This window comes from Rattus rattus, chromosome 11 (assembly GCF_011064425.1).
Source record: "Rattus rattus isolate New Zealand chromosome 11, Rrattus_CSIRO_v1, whole genome shotgun sequence".
Lineage (NCBI taxonomy): Eukaryota > Metazoa > Chordata > Mammalia > Rodentia > Muridae > Rattus > Rattus rattus.
In genome coordinates this window covers 1622895-1645006 of record NC_046164.1, presented here as the reverse complement: position 1 = coordinate 1645006, position 22112 = coordinate 1622895, and the positions used below count along the sequence as shown (strand labels likewise).

At 36.7% G+C, this 22112-nt stretch overlaps 1 protein-coding gene across 2 annotated transcripts; it reads right to left on the bottom strand.

Annotated features, from left to right (window-relative positions):
* Positions 1–2949: 2949 nt before the first annotated feature.
* On the bottom strand, positions 2950–19320 carry LOC116912194 (UDP-glucuronosyltransferase 2B17). 2 transcript variants are annotated; one of them, XM_032916128.1, is made up of 6 exons: positions 18561–19320; positions 16918–17066; positions 15761–15892; positions 7401–7488; positions 4565–4784; positions 2950–3489 (listed from the first exon to the last, which is right to left on the bottom strand). In XM_032916128.1, exons 1-6 carry the CDS (start codon positions 19282–19284, stop codon positions 3210–3212), a joined length of 1593 nt encoding a protein of 530 aa, XP_032772019.1. In that variant the 5' UTR covers positions 19285–19320; the 3' UTR covers positions 2950–3209. The 2 variants fall into 2 exon arrangements, with proteins under 2 accessions (XP_032772019.1, XP_032772020.1); XM_032916129.1 differs by having other exon boundaries at positions 3210–3489; positions 16918–17062; positions 18809–19284.
* Between the last annotated feature and the right edge of the window lie 2792 nt (positions 19321–22112).

The following is a 22112-nucleotide window of genomic DNA, read 5'->3' as shown; positions in this document are numbered from 1 at the left end:
TAACCAGAGTTGTAATAGCCAATCTCAAAGCTAAGTTTACTTTAGTTAGCACTTTTATTTGTTCCCTGTTCATATGCTTCATTTCCAATGAACATTATGCCTCATGATCATAGTTAAATTACACTGAAGAGGTACAAGTGCTGTGTTAGAACTTGGAGTATTAGAATGGTATGCTAAAAAATAAGAATTTGGCCATTCTGCCAAAAGCGATCTACAGATTCAATGCAATCCCCATCAAAATACCAATCCAATTCTTCAAAGAGTTAGACAGAACAATTTGCAAATTCATCTGGAATAACAAAAACCCAGGATAGCTAAAACTATCCTCAACAATAAAAGGACTTCAGGGGGAATCACTATCCCAGAACTCAAGCAGTATTACAGAGCAATAGTGATAAAAACTGCATGGTATTGGTACAGAGACAGACAGATAGACCAATGGAACAGAATTTAAGACCCAGAAATGAACCCACACACCTATGGTCACTTGATTTTTGACAAAGGAGCCAAAACCATCCAATGCAAAAAAGATAGCATTTTCAGCAAATGGTGCTGGTTCAACTGAGGTCAACATGTAGAAGAATGCAGATTCGATCCATGCTTATCACCCTGTACAAAGCTTAAGTCCAAGTGGATCAAGGACCTCCACATCAAACCAGACACACCAAACTAATAGAAGAAAAAACTAGGGAAGCATTTGGAACACATGGGCACTGGAAAAAATTTCCTGAACAAAACACCCATGGCTTATGCTCTAAGATCAAGAATCGACAAATGGGATCTCATAAAACTGCAAAGCTTCTGTAAGGCAAAGGACACTGTGGTTAGGACAAAACGGCAACCAACAGATTGGGAAAAGATCTTTATAAATCCTACAACAGATAGAGGGCTTATATCCAAAATATACAAAGAACTCAAGAAGTTAGACAGCAGGGAGACAAATAACCCTATTAAAAAATGGGGTTCAGAGCTAAACAAAGAATTCACAGCTGAGGAATGCCGAATGGCCGAGAAACACCTAAAGAAATGTTCAACATCTTTAGTCATCAGGGAAATGCAAATCAAAACAACCCTGAGATTTCACCTCCCACCAGTGAGAATGGCTAAGATCAAAAACTCAGGTGACAGCAGATGCTGGCGAGGATGTGGAAAAAGGGGAACACTCCTCCATTGTTGGTGGGATTGCAGACTGGTACAACCATTCTGGAAATCAGTCTGGAGGTTCCTCAGAAAATTGGACATTGAACTGCCTGAGGATCCAGCTATACCTCTCTTGGGCATATACCCAAAAGATGCCCCAACATATAAAAAAGACACGTGCTCAACTATGTTCATCGCAGCCTTATTTATAATAGCCAGAAGCTGGAAAGAACCCAGATGCCCTTCAACAGAGGAATGGATACAGAAAATGTGGCACATCTACACAATGGAATATTACTCAGCTATCAAAAACAATGACTTTATGAAATTCGTAGGTAAATGGTTGGAACTGGAAAATATCATCCTGAGTGAGGTAACCCAATCACAGAAAAACACACATGGTATGCACTCATTGATAAATGGCTATTAGCCCAAATGCTTGAATTACTCTAGATGCCTAGAACAAATGAAACTCAAGACGGATGATCAAAATGTGAATGCAGATTGCTCCTGAGAGACACAGCCAGAATACAGCAAATACAGAGGCGCATGGCAGCAGGAAACCACTGAACTGAGAATAGGACCCCTGTTGAAGGAATCAGAGAAAGAACTGGAAGAGCTTGAAGGAGCTCGAGACCCCATATGTACAGCAATGCCAACCAACCAGAGCTTCCAGGGACTAAGCCACTACCCAAAGACTATACATGGACTGACCCTGGACTCTGACCTCGTAGGTAGCAATGAATATCCTAGTAAGAGCACCAGTGGAAGGGGAAGCCCTGGGTCCTGCTAAGACTGAACCCCCAGTGAACTAGACTGTTGGGGAGAGGGCGGCAATGGGGGGAGGGTGGGGAAGGGAACACCCATAAGGAAGGGAGGGAGGGAAGGGGATGTTTGCCCGGAAACCGGGAAAGGGAATAACACTCGAAATGTATATAAGAAATACTCAAGTTAATAATAATAAAAAATAAAAAAAAATTGATCATGTGGAAGAACATTAAAAAAAAAATAAGAATTAAGAAACAGGTTTATGGGGTTGGGGATTTAGCTCAGTGGTAGAGTGTTTGCCTAGCAAGCGCAAGGCCCTGGGTTCGGTCCCCAGCTCCAAAAAAAAAAAAAAAAAAAAAGAAACAGGTTTATTTCCTGTTATGGATTCAATGTAAAATGTTTCAGATAGGCTGATGAATTTGAGCACATTTTCCAAAATTTGTAGTGCTGTTTGAGGTTATGTAATCTTTCTTTTTTTTTCCCCCGGAGCTGAGGACTGAACACAGAGCCTTGTGTTTGGTAGGCAAATGCTCTACCACTGAGCTAAACTCCCAACTCCAGGGGTACAGGAATATTATTTAAAGGGGTTAAATCTTTTTGGAGGAAATATATCACTGGAGCAAGCTTTGAAAGTTCACACCATAGTCACACTTTTTGCTCACTCTTTGTGCTTTCTATGTGTGGTTAAGATGTAATGAGAGAGTTTTGTCGTCTGGCTGACTGCTGCCTGCCTTCCTAGCTACCCTGCATTCTCAGGATCTGTAAGCACAACTCAAAATAAACTGCTCTGCTTTTCCCTGGAGATGCTTTTGGTCAGCACATTTTCTTACAGGAACAAAATAACCAACAGATTCCTACCCTTTGAAATGAATATCCAAACCAAACCACACTTTATCCCCGACTACAAATAATTAAGACTATTACAGAAAAAAACGATTTATATGTCCGTATTTATAGTATACAAGTTAGCTACTTTTTATTGTATGAAAGCTACAGATTCAGTCTCAGAGAAAGAGGTCAATGGACAATATTCAAATATTGTAAGGTTAATACTTTGATTTTTAAGACTATCAAGTAAACTTTATTTTCCTCATTTTTCTACAATGCAACTTTTTTACATTAAGTGATTTTAAAATTTAAAAATGATGCAATTTTTGATAACATATCAGTATTCACAGAGTTATATGTCTTTTTACAATGATGATCTGCCTCCACAAAAAAAATCAGGAAGTGTTAAGAAAGTGATTCATAAATTAGAATGAGGCTTAAATTTCATTCCTGTAGTGCATTGTGAATGAGCTCTACTCATTCTTCATTTTCTTTTGCTTCTTTGCAAAGAATCGGTAAATGAACAAGAAGCATTTTACAGTAAGGACTGCAATGACTGCCGAACAGGTGAGCAGGAATCCAATCACATCCAGAGAGTGGTACTGGTACCAGGGAAGGTTATGTCCAAGTGGTCTCAGGTGCTTGGCCCCTTTGTGGCGCATGACAAACTCAATCCAGAAGACAGCCTTGTCCAGGGGCTTCATAGGTTGGTCATGGTGAATGGTTGACAGCCACATAGCATTTTTTTTATAGCTATAAGAGAGAAAATGGTCATCAATTAATGGAATGAATACTACCAATAATCTTGCTCTTACCCATTTAGCCTAATTTTTGATATTATCGCTGATTTTCATTTTTTTGTTAACATTCTGATATTAGAAAAGTCCAAATTTCACAGAAAAGCATGATGCAAAGTGCATTTGACTCTACTGTTGAAAAGATGACTGATGGTTACATTAAGTAGAAGGGTGACATAGAGGCTTGAGTTACCACTCCTAAATATCAGTTTGATTTAGCACAACAGGTAGGAATTACAATGGTTGTAATTTCAAAGCACAAGAGCAAAATTGTGTCTTTCTTCTTATAAAAACATATTCATTCATTAGTATTCACAGTATAGTTATTTACTATTTAGGACTCAACTTATCTGATAGAAGAATAAGAAGAGTAGAAGCTCCTCAGAGATAGGTAGGGTGTTTAAATAGAGAAGAAGGTGTGAATACAGTGAAGGGAGAGATCAGAATTCAAGGAATCAAACTAGGGAAATGGGAAGAGGAGGAAGGAGATGGAAACAATAACAACTAGAATGTATGAAAAAATTATACTATTAGCTATTTATGCCTTACATTCTATTCCAGGCCTATATACATATGTAGTCTTTATGAACTTTTCTTATCTGACTTGATGTTCTCCTTCAAATACCCAACAAATTCATACTAAAATGCCCCACACAAGACAAGAAAGCTTTCTTTTGGGGTATTGGCCAGGGGTGTCAAAAGTACTTCTTGGCCAAGCAGTATGGAGGGTAAAGCAGAAGGGTTGCACACTTAGGATTACCCTGATTTACATAGCAAAGAAACAAAGAATAACAAGGAATTTAAAAACAATGAGTAAAGGAGAGAACAATGTGTGTACTGAATTAAGCACTTATTTCTGTCTGTTCCTATCATTATCATTACCTTCAGTATAATTCTCATTTGTTTGGCTTCGGTGAGAAGTCAGTGAATGTATGTATGAATAACCAAACGATCAAATGAATGAATAGATAATAAATAAATAAATACATACATATATAAATAAATAAAACATTATAAAAGTTTATACTCACAAAGGATTGTTTATTACTTCCTTAAGTGCATTGAACAAATCTGACTTTGACATTGTCCTGATATTCAGTGTAACAGCTGCTCCTTTGGCCACCATGTGGGCAATGTTATCATGCTGTTCTCCAAACATAGGAATGCCAATCATAGGGATTCCATGATAGATGGCCTCATAGACACCATTGGCTCCACCATGAGTTACAAAGGCTTTGGTTTTTGGATGACCTAGAAGAAGATGAATTCACATTAACATTAATTAGCAGTTTTACTCATGAAAAGAGATATGTATAGTAAGAGGAAATGAAAGGAGATGCTTTTACATAAAGATTCTTAAAATCATAAGCTCTCTAAAATATTTTTCTGTCTCAGAGCAAGAAAATATTCTGAAGAACTATTTTTGTTAATTTGCATGTGACTTGAGGCTTGAAGTATGAAAAACCCTCTTTAAGTTGAACATATGAAGTCCATAGTAGATAAAAAAAAGTGAGTGAGAAAATGGAATTCCACAGATTGCTAAAAGATCTTTACCAAACCTACATCCAGTAGAGGGCTAACAAGCAAAATATACAAAGAACTAAAAAGTTAGACTCCAGAGAACCAAATAACTCTACTTAAAAGTGGGGTACAGAGCTAGGCAGAATTATTAACTGAGGAATCTTGAATGGGTGAGTAGCACTTAAAGAAATGTTCAACATCTTTAGTCTTCAGGAAAATGCAAATCAAAATGACCCTGAGATTCCACCTCACACAAGTAAGAATGACTAAGATCAAATACTCAGGTGGCAGCAGATGATGGTGAGGATGTGGAGAATGAGGAACACTCCTCCATTGCTGGTGGGATTGCAAAGTGGTACAACCACTCTAGAAGACAGTCTGTTGGTTCCTCAGAAAATATGACATAGTGCTACCTGTGGATCCAACTATGCCACTCCTGGGAATATACCCAAAAGATGCCCAACATATAACAAGAAAACATTCTGTACTATGTTCGTAGCAGCTCTATTTAAAAGAGCCAGAAGCTGGAAATGACCCAGATGCCCTTCAACAGAGGAATGGATACAGAAAATGTGGCACATTTGCACAATGGAATACTACTCAGGTATAAAAAACAATGACCTCATGAAATTCAAAGGAAAGTGGATGGAACTAGAAAATCTCATTTTGAGTGAGGTAACCCAGTCACAAAAGAACACACATGGTATATACTCATTGATTGGTGGTTATTAGACATAGAAAGCTCTGAATAACCATGATATATCTCAAAGACCATATGAAGCTCAAGAAGGAAGAAGACCAGAGTGTGGAAGCTTCAGTCATACTCAAATGGGGGAAGAAAATAATCACAAGAAGTAGAGGGTGCGAGGTGTCTGGGAAAGAGAGAGGAGAGGAAGGGAAAGGGTTGAGGGCATTACAAATATGGGAGGATATGGGGGAGAAGTACAGAGGGTCAGGAATTTGAAAGGAGTTGTGTAACAGTAGTGGCGGTGCAACTAGGAGTAGACATTAGAAATCCCCAGGTTCCCGGGTCTCAAGAAGTTTCTAGGACCCAACTGGGAGGACATTAGCTGAAATAACCAACAGAAGGGAGAGAGAGTCTGTAGAGACCATATCTAGTGTATAATCATGGGCCATGTTTGAGGGATGGGGCTGACCACCCACCTCAAAAAATATTAATCTAGAATTCCTCCCGTCAAAAGGAAAAGAAGGGACAAAAGTTGAGCAGAAACTAAAGGAAAGGCCATCCAGTGACTGCTCCACCAAGGGATCCATTCTGTCAGCAGATACCACACCCAGACACTATTGCTGATGCCAAGAAGCATTTGCTGACAAGAACCTGATATAGCTGTACCCTAAAAGTCTTTGCCAGAGCCTGACCAATATAGGTATGGATACTTGCAGTCAACTATCAGACTGAGCATGGCGATTGCTATGGAGAAGTTGGGGCAAAGAGTGAAGGAGCTGAAGGGGTTTGCATCCAGAGAGTAAGGACAGCAATTTCACCCAACCAGACCCCCTAGATCTCCCAGGAAGAAAACTATCAACAAAGAATATACACGGGGGGGATGCATGCCTCAGATGAATATGTAGCAGAGGAGGGACTTATGAGGCAACAATTCGAGTGGAGACCCTTGGTTCTGTGGAGGCTTGATGACTCAGGATGGGGGAAAACTAGGCCGCTTAGCCAGGAGTGGGTATGGGAGCACCCACATAGAGGCATGAAAGGAAGGAGGGAGTAGAGGCTTTGTGGAAGGGAAACTGGGATAAGGAAAATATTTTGAAATGTAAATAAATAAAATAACCAAATAAAAATATTTTAAAGGTGACCTTTGTTACTCTTAGGGAACGTGGATAAAGGACCATTCTGTTGTATAATTGAGCTAGTTATTTAGCCTTAACCATCAGTCTGTTGAGAGTTAGACACTGGTAGACACAGTTTTATGCAAAATGGTTAAAATGTAAAGTGAGAAGAATAACTAGAAACACATGGTGTCATGAGTGAGTCATTTAACAAAGTAAGGTATGGGGTTATAACCACTTAGAAAGTTATGTGCATGCATACATGTTTCATTTTAAATTTGTTGTACAGAATTCACAGGTGTGGCATTTGTTTCTAGTTAACAAAAATGAATTAGAATAAAATCCCCCTGACTTAAAGAAAGAGAAAGATAGAAAGAAGGAAAGAAAGAAATATATGTGTGATAAAAAGATCAAATTCATGTTAGAACTTTTTATCTTAAATAAATAATTCATGAAGTAAGTGTAATATAAAGAGTTTGAAAAGTGATAGGTACAAAAATCCAGGACTCAGTCATGATGTTGCATTTTTTTCCAGAGTCTTACCAAGGAGGTCATTCTGGGGAAGCCACTTGTAGACTCTGGTATTGGGTCCTAAGGTTGCTGGGGTTTTGCCATCAAATTTCCAAAGAACCTGTTAAAAGTTAGACAATTTCATTGGTGTTGCCAAATTTAACATTACAAAGACTGAGCTGGATATATTTAGAAATTGAAATGTGGAGACACACATATATGTATGTAACAATTAATGGAAAAAAGAAGTTGTGAGTTTGAAAATGACCAAGGGGGCATGTTTATAGGAGTGTTTGAAGGGAGTAATAGAAAGGCAGAAATGATGTAATTATAATTTCTAAAAGAGAAGTAATTTTAAAATGTAGGTTTTTTTTAAGTAAAGGGAAAACAGCTCTGAACACCTCTGACTGGATAGATGAGCAAGTCCCAAGCAGTGAGTACTGAGAACTCAGAAGACTCACACAAGAGTGCCAACACTTTTTGTGTTACACTCACACAGGTAACCATAATCACCACTTTTGAGGAAGAAATATTTAGACAAATGAGACAGTGAATGATTCAGGAAAATATTAGTCCATTGCCATGGTGACATAATTCAACTGCAAAGAATATTGGCAAATTACTAATAATTTATTTGATCTAAATGAATTTGACAACTCTAATATTGTAGTCTTAACATTGTAATAAAATGCATTTTAATTACTTTAGAGTTTATGTTTGTTCACTTGTTCTATGCTATTTTAGTTCATTTTAATTTTTTGTCATTTATTGTGTATTCTTAATTGTTTCCCATTCAGAATTCTCTTTGCCCACAAGTATTTGGAAATAATGGTCAACGTGTTGGCTCATGGGATGTGGAATCATCTGACTCATCTGAAAGAACCCTTTCATATTGTAATGTTGGAATTGTCCAGGAATGGATTTGCATGAGTAGAATTCTTAGTGCATTGAGAATACTCCAAGAAAACAGGAAAAGAATCTTGTTACCACATTTCTTCAAAACACAAGATTTCTCTTATTATGTGTCTGTGCCATCTTCCTATGTGTACCAGATAGGAGTTGGGTCTATATATTAGTACCCTGACTGGTCCTTCTGATTTTATACATCTTGAAGTCCTGTCATCTTTACTCATATGTCATTTCTTAAGCCTCAGAGTATGTATTGTTTGATGCTGTGAATAAAGTTGGCTATTTCATGAGAAGTTACTCTGCCTCACATATCAGCTCCCTTCTACCATGCCTCACTGTCTCTGGGCCGTGACAAGTGGTACTGAATGGGGACCTAAAGTTGGTTTCATAACAGGAGATTGGGCACACTCACATTAACAGGTGAATGAGAATAACAGGGCAGAATACAGAGAAGCCTATGTTTGATTTTGGTCATAGGGGTATTGATTTAGACTGTTATCAAAATACTTTACAAAGATAAGATTAATAATCAACAGGAAGTGACATCCAGTTTCCTGCATGAATATAAACAGGATGACGATGTCTTAAAATTGGTTTTTCAAAAAAAGATAATGTAGCAGAGGATGGCCTTGTTGGGGACCAATGGAAGGGGAAGCCCTTGGTCCTGCCAGGGCTGGACCCACCAGTATAGGGATGTCAGGGTGGGGAGGCAGGCAGGGGTGTGGTTGGGTTGGGGAACACCCTCATAGAAGAAGGGGGAGGGAGGATGTGGTAGGGGGTTTATGGCCTGGAAACTAGGAAAGTGGATAACATTTGAAATTAAAAAAAAATCCAAAAATAAAAGGTCATTAGACAATTTCCCAGTCAAGGCAAAATGCAAAGGAAAAGTAGCACCACTGGCAATTATGCAGGTGATCCTAATCTTTAAATCTTTCCCTATTGGATGAAGATTTAGGAAAGCCTATGGAAAAAGCTAATACTACATCCTAGGCAAATAGGGCAATTCAAGGGAAAGAAATTCATTCATCTATTCCTCCCTGGCCTGATTATTTGTTCCCAGTGTTTTCTGTAAAGTTTAATAATATCAAAATATTTATCAGGAATTGTACATGGATATTGTGAAGGATTTTAAGAAAGCCTGTGTTTCCTATGGATCTATTGCTCCATATAACTATGCCTATTTTAGGTTGGAGTAATAAGGCACAATGTCTGCTCTATGGTTTTCATGTAATTGCTAAAATGGTTCTTAGGCCTTTTCAATTTCCTCAGCAGCAGATGTGGCTTAAAAATAAAGCCCATTAAATGTTCAGCAGCTAGGACTGAGGGATAACCCTTGAAATATCAAAAAGAAAGGCTGACAAGTATTTGTTTCAACATATTACCAGTTGCATGATATACCTCCATTAGTCACCTCACATTAGCTTTGCTGCTAAGGCTACCTGCAGAAAAACTGATATGGAATCAGACTTAGTGTGTCATAATGTAGAAAAATGCAAAATACCTCTGCACCTTCTGCCAATTTCAGAGGGAGACTCAGAGGTGCTATTGAAAAACAAGTAAAGGGACACCAAATTGAAGACTGCAAAGCTTTTGTAAGGCAAAGGACACTGTGGTTAGGACAAAACAGCAACCAACAGATTGGGAAAAGATCTTTACCAATCCTACAACAGATACAGGTCTCATATCCAAAATATACAAAGAACTCACAAAGTTAGGTGTCGGGGAGACAAATAACCCTATTAAAAATGGGGTTCAGAGCTAAACAAAGAATTCACAGCTGAGGAATGCCAAATGGCTGAGAAACACCTAAAGAAATGTTCAATATCTTGAGTCATAAGGGAAATGCTAATCAAAAAACCCTGATATTTCACCTCACACAAGTAAGAATGGCTAAGATCAAAGACTCAGGTGACAGCAGATGCTGGCGAGGATGTGGAGAAAGAGGAACACTCCTCCATTGTTGGTGGGATTGCAGACTGGTACAACCACCCGGGAAATCAGTCTGGAGGTTCCTCAGAAAATTGGACATTGAACAACCTGAGGACCCAGCTATACCTCTCTTGGGCATATACCCAAACAGTGCTTCAACATATAACAAAAAGTGCTCCATTATGTTCATATCAGCCTTATTTATAATAGTCAGAAGCTGGAAAGAACCCAGATGCCCTTCAACAGAGGAATGGATACAGAAAATGTGGTACATCTACACAATGGAATTACTCAGCTATCAAAAGCAATGACTTTACGAAATTCATAGACAAATGGATGGAACTGGAAAATATCATCCTGAGTGAGGTAACCCAATCACAGAAAAACACACATGGTGTACACTCATTGATAAGTGGTTATTAGCCCAAATGCTCGAACTAACCTATATGCACAGAACTGATGAAACTCAAGAAAGATGACCAAAATGCGAATGCTTCACTCCTTCTTTAAAAGGGGAACAAGAATTCCCTTGGGAGGGAATATGGAGGCAAAGTTTAGAACAGAGTTAGAAGGAACACCCATTCAGAGCATGCTTCACATGTGGCCCATACATATACAGCCACTCAATTAGATAAGATGGATGATGCAAAGAAGTGTAGGCCAACAAGAACTGGATATAGTTCTCTGCTGAGAGACACAGCCAGAATACAACAAATACATAGGCGAATGCCAGCAGGAAACCACTGAACTGAGAACGTGACCCCTGTTGAAGGAATCAGAGAAAGGACTGAAAGGGCTTGAATGGGCTTGAGACCCCATATGAACAACAATGCCAACCAACCAGAGCTTCCAGGGTCTAAGCCACTACCCAAAGATTATACATGGACTGACCCTGGGCTTCAACTGCATAGTTACCAATGAATAGCCTAGTAAGGGCACTAGTAGAAGGGGAAGCCTTTGGTCCTGCCAAGATGGAACCCCCAGAGAATGTGATTGTTGGGGGAGGGTGGTAATGAGAGGTGGATGGGGAAGGGAACACCTATATAGAAAGGGAATGTGAGGGATTAGGGGGATGTTTGCCTGGAAACCTGGAAAGGTAATAACAATTGAAATATAAATAAGAAATACCCAATTTAATAAAGATGGAGAAAAAAATAATAAAAAGAACTTTTACAGCATTGGTTGAGTCTGGAACTGATGTTTCTTTTATGAGAATTGAAACATCACCCTAATGGCATATTGTAGAAACAAACTCAAACTTGATAGAGTTGTGAATTATGAGCTCAATTAATATTAGAGAAAATTACAATGTATAAATCCAGAAGGCAGAATGGAAGTCCTTTAGTCTTTTGTTACACGTAATATTATTAATCTTTTTGAAGACACTTTCTATAATAATCCAATGCAGAGACCTACATTTTTAATGCTAATGCTACCTACTGTTCACAATCTCAATTGCTAAGGTAAAAGTGGGGATATCAAAAGAGTTAAGGGTGAAAAAGTTTATGGAACCTCTATTGGCACATTAACAATATCATAAGCATGAATTGGGTTTTGCATAATGGCTAAACACTATATAAAATTTAGTTAATAAGTCTGAACATCTCAAAGGCCAATTTCTAAGTGTAAAGTTATAAGCTCCTCACTAGTAGTCAGACAACAGTTGGAGAATGACAACAGATCTGTCGTTTTCTCACTGGAATTTTCATGTTTTTGTAATTGAAAAATACTGTAAATGTAATGCTTAGTTGACTTGCGAAATCTTAATGCCACCATATGGTCAATTTGAGCTTGACAGCCATTACCTACACTGACACCTATTAGTAAAGATTGATCTTCTATTGTTATGAATTTGAAAAACTGCTTTTACACCATACCTATTCATCTTAATAATAAGGTCTATTTAGCCTTTTCTGTTTCTTCACTTAACCCTAAAGAACCCCAGCTTTAATATCAATGTGCTGTATTACCTCAATGCATGGCTAAATCCACTATGATGCCCCAATTCCATGTTGGAATGGTTTTAGAGCCCGTGATGCAGGCCTTTCCTTAGGGTTATAGTATTCATTATATGGATGATATTCTGATAGTCCCTTCCAAACCAAAAGAGCTACAATGTGTATATGGCATGATGCAGGATGTGCTAAATAAATATAGACTGACTATTACACCTGGAAATGTACAAAGGTAAGACACTGTAATATCTGGGGAAACTAGTAACTATTTAATAGCCTGTTATTAACCCTGGAAAGAATAATTAAAAAAAAACAGCCAACAACTTTCAAAATTATTAGGGAATATTGATCACTTACATATTATTTTTGAGAATAACCAATTTTGGAGTAATTGATCTATTTAAAACTCTGATAGATGGCATTTGATTTTCTGTGATTTCATCTTGAGACTCAAAAGTATTACAACTATTTGAATCTAAATTAAGAAAAAAGGCATTTATTTTTGATCCTTCGCTGCCTTTACACTTATTTTTTCCACTAAATTGTCTCCTATACATATTAAACAGCAGGAGAATACGCCTTAGGAATGGATCCATTTACACTATAAGGGCTACAAAATATTATTTGCCTTTCTCTTCTTGCTCAATTAATATATCAGTGTAGGATCTAATGTCAACAATTGTATGGATATATTACTTGCTCTATTTATCCTACACCTAGCTAAAAATTAGTTTTAAAGTGAGTTACAGAACTCTATGTAGTTTTCAAACACAGATTGTTACAGTAGGATTGAAAAGTTTTTATTTCATTTTCACATCCTACCATGCTCGCATTACTACAGGATCTAAAATAACTGGTTCTAACCTGCACTCATGCTTCATTTATTACTCATACTTGTACACTCTCTATTACAGAATGAAATAAGCAAGTTAATGCATTAAGCAACCCTATTTCTATTTTCATACAACATGAACATCTACCACTACACATTAATGATGTTGAGAATTCATGTCAATACTATATCCCACTTAGACAAGTTAGACCAATTATACAAGAATACCCTATTTGTTATCCCTTATAAGGTCATATTTATTCTTAAAGCTATAGTTGACATAAGAGATAAATAAATAAATAAAATATTTGTGAATTGGAGAAAGTAGATGCAATTCACTAAACTCTTCTTTCTTGGATGCTGTACCTCCATATGTGCATTGATATACATTCTAAATTTCTTTTGGTTCTAGCTCTATACTCAGGGAATGCATTTGTAATATACTTTTTCTTAACCAAACTTTCGAAGATAAGTGAGTGACTGTTTTAATAAAAATTGATAGTGGGCTAGGCTGTAGTAGAAAAAAATTAAAACTTCTGTAAATGATGGAATATTAATCATATTGTAAGACTTCTTTATATTCATCATGGCCAGGGCATAATTAAAAGAATGCATAGAATGTTAAAATACCAATTATTAAAAAATCATGGGAGAAGCTAATGGATATCCTTGCACTTTTTTTTTTTTTTTTTTTTTTTTCGAGCTGGGGACCTAACCCAGGGCTTTATGCTTGCTAGGCAAGCGCTCTACCACTGAGCTAAATCCCCAACGCACTTTTCTTACATACCTTATTTTTCAATGAACCTGATGGTGATGTATGTTCAGGTACTCAATACTATTTCTCTACAGAACATTCTGAACTGCCTTTAGACAGGCCTATGTGATTTCAACAATTTAATCCTTGGAAGTATGGTTGTCTCAAAAAATTTGACAAAGTATATGCATCTGGCAATGCAGATGTTTCCACTGAAACATATTGGATTCCTCTCAGTCTCCTCTAGCCCTGAGTTATGAAGGACAAAGGTAGCAAGTGAGAAGATTGTGGCAGACATGATGAAGATAGAAATCCTCCAGCTAAAATGTAAAAAAGATTCATTGACTCTACCACCAGAAGTGAATGCTGTCTACTTTGGGCCAATTAAAGGCCCTATGCTCCAAGGAAGAAATTAAATGACGCCATTTTTTGTCACCTGAGAATCTCTGGTGATTATGTCTGTTTATTCCCGCAAATCTGTAGATACTCACACATCCAAAGATAATGAAATTTGGGTGCATATTAAACAAAATCACACTGGATATTCTGTGCTTAGAAAGTTAAAAAGGAAGAGATGAGAGAAATGAATCTGAGCATAGAGGCAATTTTTGAGTGCTTGTGAAAACACTCCAAGAAAATGGGACAAGAGTCTTTGACCACAGTTTTTTTCAACCCAGAAGTCACTCTTGGATTGTGATTTGCCCCCACTTCTCAGCTCTAGCAGATAGGAGACGGTTTGCTTCAAGTTAACCACTTCGACTTCCTATGTCCACCAGGCAATGTTTAAGCTGTCCTTCATGTTCCTTTTGACAAAACCATGGTTGTGTCATACACAGCTCATTTTATGATTGATTGTAGCTGGAACTCATGTGCTATGGATTCATATTACCTTTTGTAACCCTCAGAGTGTTGTTCTCTGAATAATGTTGGCTACTGCCTATGATGTCCACCTTCCTCTGGAGTGGTGACAGGGTAGGATTCAAACACAGGTATTAAACCTGCTATACCAATTTCATCCAAGTAGACATCCAAGAGCAGTTGCTGTGGACCAATAACTCATAACATGTTTGCATCATTTGCACACTGGACATACACCTGATCTCGAAATAATGACTAGGATGACAAACTTAGATTGGTATCTCTTTTTTCATTTCTCTAAGAGTTTCATATAATGTTCTTTTTTCATATTCATCCCCCTTACCCCAATCTTCCCTAAATCACTCCCTTCCATACACACACTACTACTTAGGTCCTTAAAAATAATCTATTTTCCTACCTCAGGAGACTGTGGAATGGGGATTTCTGGCTGTTGAAGACACTAACCTGAGCTGCAGTGTGAAATTGTGTCAAGTCACAGTCTCTGGGAAGCAGCTCCACAAGTGTTTGCATTAAATACAAAAATCAAGTTAAATTAAATTAAATAATTAAATTAATTAAATTAAATACATAAATTGCCATGGTGTTTTGAAAGTCCAATGTCTTACTTTGACCTGTACAGTATTAACTGTGTGTGCTTTAATCATCAAAATCAAAATTAAAAACAAACATCAAAATGTAAGGAGCCATTTGTCTTCTCCAAATATTCTCATATGTGTAGTCTTCCACTAGAAAATGGTTGACTTAAATTTGGTCTCTTTTTTTGTAGATGTTGGTTTTGATTCACATTCACATGAATTAAAAATCTATGCAACTATATTCATTTCATGAGAAATAAAGAAGAATTTTCTATGTCTACATACACCTTTGACAAGTATGACCCTTGTCATCCTAATGCCAGCATTTCAAAATGTGCCCACAAAAATCACAACATTGATATTCAAGGCACTCATAGTCAAAAATATCTTTTGTACTGTAACATCTCTTGTATGTAACATCAATTCTGTTTGTAATTTGTCTAGGTAAATTAGAACATACCTAAACCTTTAGGCTTCACACAATCACTGCTAGAGTCAGACTTGCTGAGGACTTTCACAGTCTCAGTTTACAGTTGCCTCCCCTGGGCACTTTACCTCACCTTTTGTGGAATCTGGGCAAGGGCCCATGCAACTGCGTTGGCCTTTTCTTCTGTCATGCTGCTGACCATTGACCCCAGAGAAAACACCACCACACCATGCTCTCCAGAGCTCTGGACAAAGTCTTCCATATCCTGTGAATAAAGCACTTGTTCTATCACACAATAGTGATTGTAGAACAATCACTTATGGAAACTTTACAAAAAACATCTAGGAAAATAAAAATTGAAGTGTTCTTAGGAATTTATAGAATCATGGTGTTAAAACATACAAACGACAGAACTGGCAGGTAAAACACAGGCAGCGGTATGAAGTGTACTCATGCATGTCCAACAAATGTTCTCAATACTTTTCTCTGGTGAATTGAAAGCTAAGGAATGCAAATACAGTATGTGAAGTATTGGTAAATATGTAACTGCATTACATTTTTCATCCAACAGAATTTAGAAATTTCACATTGTTGTTCAATTTTCTCCTATGATGGTTGATTTAATATTATTAGTGAGAGTTTAATTAAATGATAACTATGTTGTGATATGTACATATGTGACAGTTAATGCATACTTTCTCCTATGATAAATAAAATGTTTTGGCTCTCTATAAAATAATCATAACTGTCTGGTAATCATATAGTATGTGATGATTTTTGATTTTGTGTTAATGAGAGTATTTTCTTAATTTCTCCAAATTCCCTGCCTTTGTTTTAGCTAATGAAGACCATAATAAAATCAGATGTTCTACTCTACTAACTTTGACATATTATTTTTGAGACTGTCTCTCATTGAACATGAATCTCACTATTTTAACAGGTTAGTATCCTCAGTTTTAACCTGATTCTGCAACTTGGTACTAAAGTCGTACATGCTGTGCCAGAATACTCAACTGGGCACTGGGATCCAAACTCATGTTCTTATGGTTTCTTGGTAAAGAATTTACCTAATGGCTAAGCACTCTAATATCCTACATGCCTTAACTCACTGATACAATTTTTTTATGTCTGTCATGCTCTTTCCTGGGTTTATTGAGCTCTTATTTAGTAGAACTTTTAATTCCACTTCCCTCATATCTCTTTTATGGGGAGGAAAAAAATGTAATGAAAGACGTAGAACATTTCATCAGAAATGATATTAAATGGAAAAGAAAAAAAGAATGTATTTACCTTGGGTAAGGGTTTAGCAGGTTTGCATTGGACTCCTCCAATATAGTCAACATTTGGTAATGTTGGGTGGGGAAACTCCAAATCCCAGTAGGATCTAATGAGCCACATTTCTGCTTTGCCCATTGTCTCAGCTAAGGTGGTGGGCCTTCCTAGGTAGAGAAAATGAGCAAATGAGACAGAGAAAACATGACAGGACTGTCTGCTGAGTATAAAATATACTTCCTTAAAATGTTGGAAGAATTCATGTTTCATGTAGAACATGTGCATGTAAAATATAATATTTTAATATATAACTTACATCAATAATTGTTTTGTCGTTCATATAAATACATGTTAATTTGTGTTTGTTCTTAAAGCAATATGTAAGACTTATTTCATGTTTCCTCAATAATTTGAAACCATAAATATTTACAGAAATAACCTCTAGGATATTATATGAGCAAGCACATATTTTTTCTTTCCCAATTTTCAAAAAACCTATGTAAATATCAGCACATATTCCATGTCCAAAACCCTCATTATGCTGTGTACCCTAGCTGGAGTTTTTAGTATCCTGATAGTTTGTAGCTAGTCTTTATTTCTTTCAGGGAACTGTAAAGTTTATAAATGGCTAAATTTTTGGCTACTACTTCTAGTCTTGTTTCATATTAATAAATTTAATAGTATTTATACTATAAGACAATCACAATATATTAAGAATTACAAGAATAGGAATTTTAGGCTAGTTTAGGTGTGCTATATTTTTAAGACAAAAAAGGACCTGACATTAAAAAATCCAGCACATGTTTTCAGGCTTCTGGTGAATTTAGACATTTACAATTGAATTTAGGTAAGAGCCCAATAAACACATGTGGAGCTGGTAGAAATATCAATTCCACTTCTAAGCTTGGGAAATATCATAATGGCTACCAAAATTGGGGAGATTTTAAAAAGTGAACTCAAAGGAAAATATTTTATGAATTATCTTTTCAATTATTTGTATGCGTTAGCTGCATAAGCATAACTTATTTTATGCCTGTGCCTGTGGATATCATGAAAGGGCAGAGCTTCCCTTGAAGCTGAAGTTACTGGTAGTTTTGCCACTGGACATGAGTGATACCATGAAGAGAACTCCAGTAATAAACTGTACATAAACAATCTCAGCACTTTGGCCATGTTTTCAGACCCTACATTTTCATTTTAAATAAAGACACACACACACACACACACACACACACACATACACATACACATACACACACACACACACACACACACATATATATATATACACACACACACATATATTGATACTATGAAAAATGTCATTCTTGAATCTTCATGAATCAAGATTTGTTAACTGCTTAGAAGCTTATTAAAATAGAGGAAAACTTCAGTAGAGGAGTAAAGAATCAACTAGAGACCATCTAGTTTCATCTCTATGCAACGGTATAGCTAACCAAACTGTCTTGTATCAGGACTGCTACTTTCTTCTATTAGGTCAATTATATGAGATTTTACAAGAGTTTGTGAATTTGATAGCTAATATCATTATACATTTGATCACCTATAAAAGACTATTTCACTTTGTATTTCATAGACATAAGTCTTTACACACATGAGAAACATAAATTTTCAAGTTACTGAGAAGAAATGTAACTTACCCAAAATCTCACTGTAAAATGGATCCCAATTCTTGGCATTAAACATACGGAACCAAAAGTCAAAATAAAGCATACATATCATATTTTTAACCCTGTCTATGAATGTCATTTCGCCACCCAATCCTGACAAAATTACAGGCACATAAGAGGGAGGTAGTATAAATCTTCCACTGGACTTTTCAATTTTGTGGCCTGGAGAGGCGCGGAGACTGTACAGAAAAGGAATGTGGAGCACTTCGGCTATCAGCTCCCCACAGGCAGCCACAGGATCTGACAAAAGAACATCAAACTTGGATTCCTGTAGTTTTGCCATGAGCTGCTTGTTTGAAACGGCGTCTTTACAAAGACTTAGATAGTAATCAGAAAATCCATCCATCATATTTTGTAGTAAAGGAGAATAAGACAAACATGTATCTCTTTGCAACTCATAAGTCCACACATCCACAAGCTTTATGAAATAATTTTCCAGTTCATCTTTACTGACAGATGTCGGGAAAGTTTCAAACTTAAGATCTGGCGATTTTTTCGGATCAAGAACATAGTAAGCCGAAGGTTTCAGAACAGTGACTTCATGGCCCCTCTGTACAAGTTCATCCAGTATTGTTTTTATATTCATCCAGTGGCTGAATTCCATCGGCCACACCAACACCTTTCCACAGTTCCCAGATTGGAAACAGCAACTTATCTGTAGCAGGAGAAGAGCAGAAATCCACTTCCCAGGCATCTTCAAAATCAAAATCCTTCTGTTCACAGTGTGTTCCTTTCTGTCACTGCTTGACCTTTTATCTAGTAAGCTTTACACCAGAGGTTAAAATATAACTTGCATTGCTCAAAGCTGATAAATGATAGTTACCATGGTGATAGGAGAAAAAGTGAATAACAATTTTAATTATTCTGTTTACATGAGAGCATCTAATGTCTCTTTTATGATGGAGTGTTTTTAATAAGACAAGTGGTAATTACTTCATGTTCAATTATTAGTGGTACATAGATATTAGAATTCTAATATAGATATTAGAATATCTCACAAAACTAGTGACATGATAATGTGACTGGACTCTGAATTCTCCTCTGTATAGAATTGAAAGCACATTAATTTACATAGTTGATCATTATTCATCATTATTTCTTCCACATAATGAATGAAGAAATTTCGTATCTATGTTGATCACTATATTCATGTAATCCAATTCAACAATATAAGTGTATGACCAATGTTTTATGGCATAATCGCTGTTAATTATGAACAGTTCAATGATAAATTTGCAAGAATTTCATGCAACATACTTACTCACTTAGTCCTCACTTCAGCAAAATAAAAAACCTGGAAAAATAAAACGGATATTCCACTGGCCTCTTCCATAAAGGGAGAAAGTATAAAGAGATGTGTTGAGATTCCAGAACATCAATGTGATAACTAGAATTTTCTGAACACTGAAAAACTGTTGCACATACAAACCCCATTAGTATACACAAAACCTGCCTGGGATTACAGATCATAATCCTAGAATGGATAAGGGACACATGAATTCCCATCCCTACCTGAGGATATACTGGCAGAAGAGGGAAGCAAATTTATCATTGAACTCAGGAGCTTCAGAATAAGGCTAGCCATACTTCAGGAGATGGCTTTATCCTGTTGTGATAAATAATTTATGGGGAATTTCTCCTTATCCTTGACCATTCAGTTTCCAAATAAAAAATACAAAACCTTTATAATTAAGTTAACCTTAACAGTACTAGAAGTGGGCTGATAGTAATGTTCTACGCTATTTTATCTACAGCTCTGTCAATAACACATCAGTTATAACTTGGCAATTTCAATTTGGGTATCTTTCATTTCATGTGGTGAGCATTCATGCTCATGTCTTTATGGATCAACTACCCCATAACATTCTATCCTCTCCTCCTCCTCCTCCTCCTCCTCCTCCTCCTCCTCCTCCTCCTCCTCCTCCTCCTCCTCCTCCTCCTCCTCCTCCTCCTCCTCCTCCGCCTCCTCCTCCTCCTCCTCCTCATCCTCCTTTTCATGTTCTCTGCTTCAGACCTAAGCCTATGAGATAAACCTATGCCTACCTCTCTTCTGCCCAGCTGTAGGCATATCTTAACCTGATATGTCAGAGTATGCAGTGACACCAAGAAGCTTTTGTCATGTCCTGGATTGAAGATGATGTCGTCTTTCATATTCTGTGTGGTTGGTGTGGTGAGATTCACAGCTAGCACACTATGGAAATTTGAACAGAGTAAAAATACCCAATACATATCTTTTTCCTCTATCACCTGATCTTCCTGCATAGATCAGTATATGCCTTATAAATTGGTTGACCAACTTGCCCATGGTTCCTGAATCTTAGATCACTCTATGCTAAAATCCAGTTATCTAACCATATGTACATTCACAACAGGGAGCAGCGCATGGGAAACTATGTGTTTCATTCTGTAGAATCACTTGTAAGATAATTTAATGAATATGACCTCCCCTGCCACCATTACATCATCCATTGAATACTTTTTAAAATTTCTTCATGTTAAGAGTCTTACCTGTTATTTCTCATCTTCTGGCAAAACAACAAATTATCTTTTGAAATTTCAGCATAGACATAGCTCAAATATTATCTCTATAATGCCCTAGGTATTCCTTAATCAATTAGAGTGAATAATAAAAATTAATACCCTTTTACATGTAAAATCAATACAGTTGACCTGTCCTATGAACAAATCATGACACAGTAATGGAAAATTTATGAAATAACAAGACAGCATTTGTTTCTAAAGGACAAGAAACTGTCTGCCAACAAACTGCTAAGAGTAAAATTGATATATTTCCTTGTAAAGATTTCAAAATTAGGAAATGTTAGGCAATTTTACTTTATTACAATATACTGTTGAACAATTCGATAAAATTAGAAATTAAGTACACGTAATGAATGGCATATATCCAGAGATGTTCTTAGTATAAAGAATTAAATGTAATATAATATAATAATTATTCAGTCAAAAATATAAACTTTGAGTAGCAAGTCTTTTGGAGGTTTTCATTTGTTAAATTAAAAATAGTTTATTTTCATTTAATGTAAACTAATAGTAGTTTCCCCTCCCTTTACTTCTCCCTTTTTTTCTCCTTCTCTCCCCTCTAGATCTGCTCCCTCTCTGTCATTAGAAAAACAGCAAGCTTCTAAGAGATAACAACCAAATATGACAAAAGAAAGTATAAGTTGAAGCAAAACTAGCATATTGACAGAGTACAGAGCAACCCCACAAGAGAAAAAACATCTGAGGAGCTGACACAGTAGATATAGACTAACTTGTTCTCCCAGTCAGGACTCCCACAAAACTAAGTGAGTAATCTATGTTATATATGGAAGAGGACCTGTTGTGGATCTATCTAGTACCTGTGGCTGCTTTTTCAGTCTCTGTGAGCTCCTATTCCCCTTGCTTATTGATTCAGTGGGACTTATTTTTCTGGTATCATCCAACCACTCTGACGCTTCCTACTAAGAGCAAATCAGTTAGAAGAGTATCTGACCTTGAATGTAAGTTCTGTGAAACAACTAA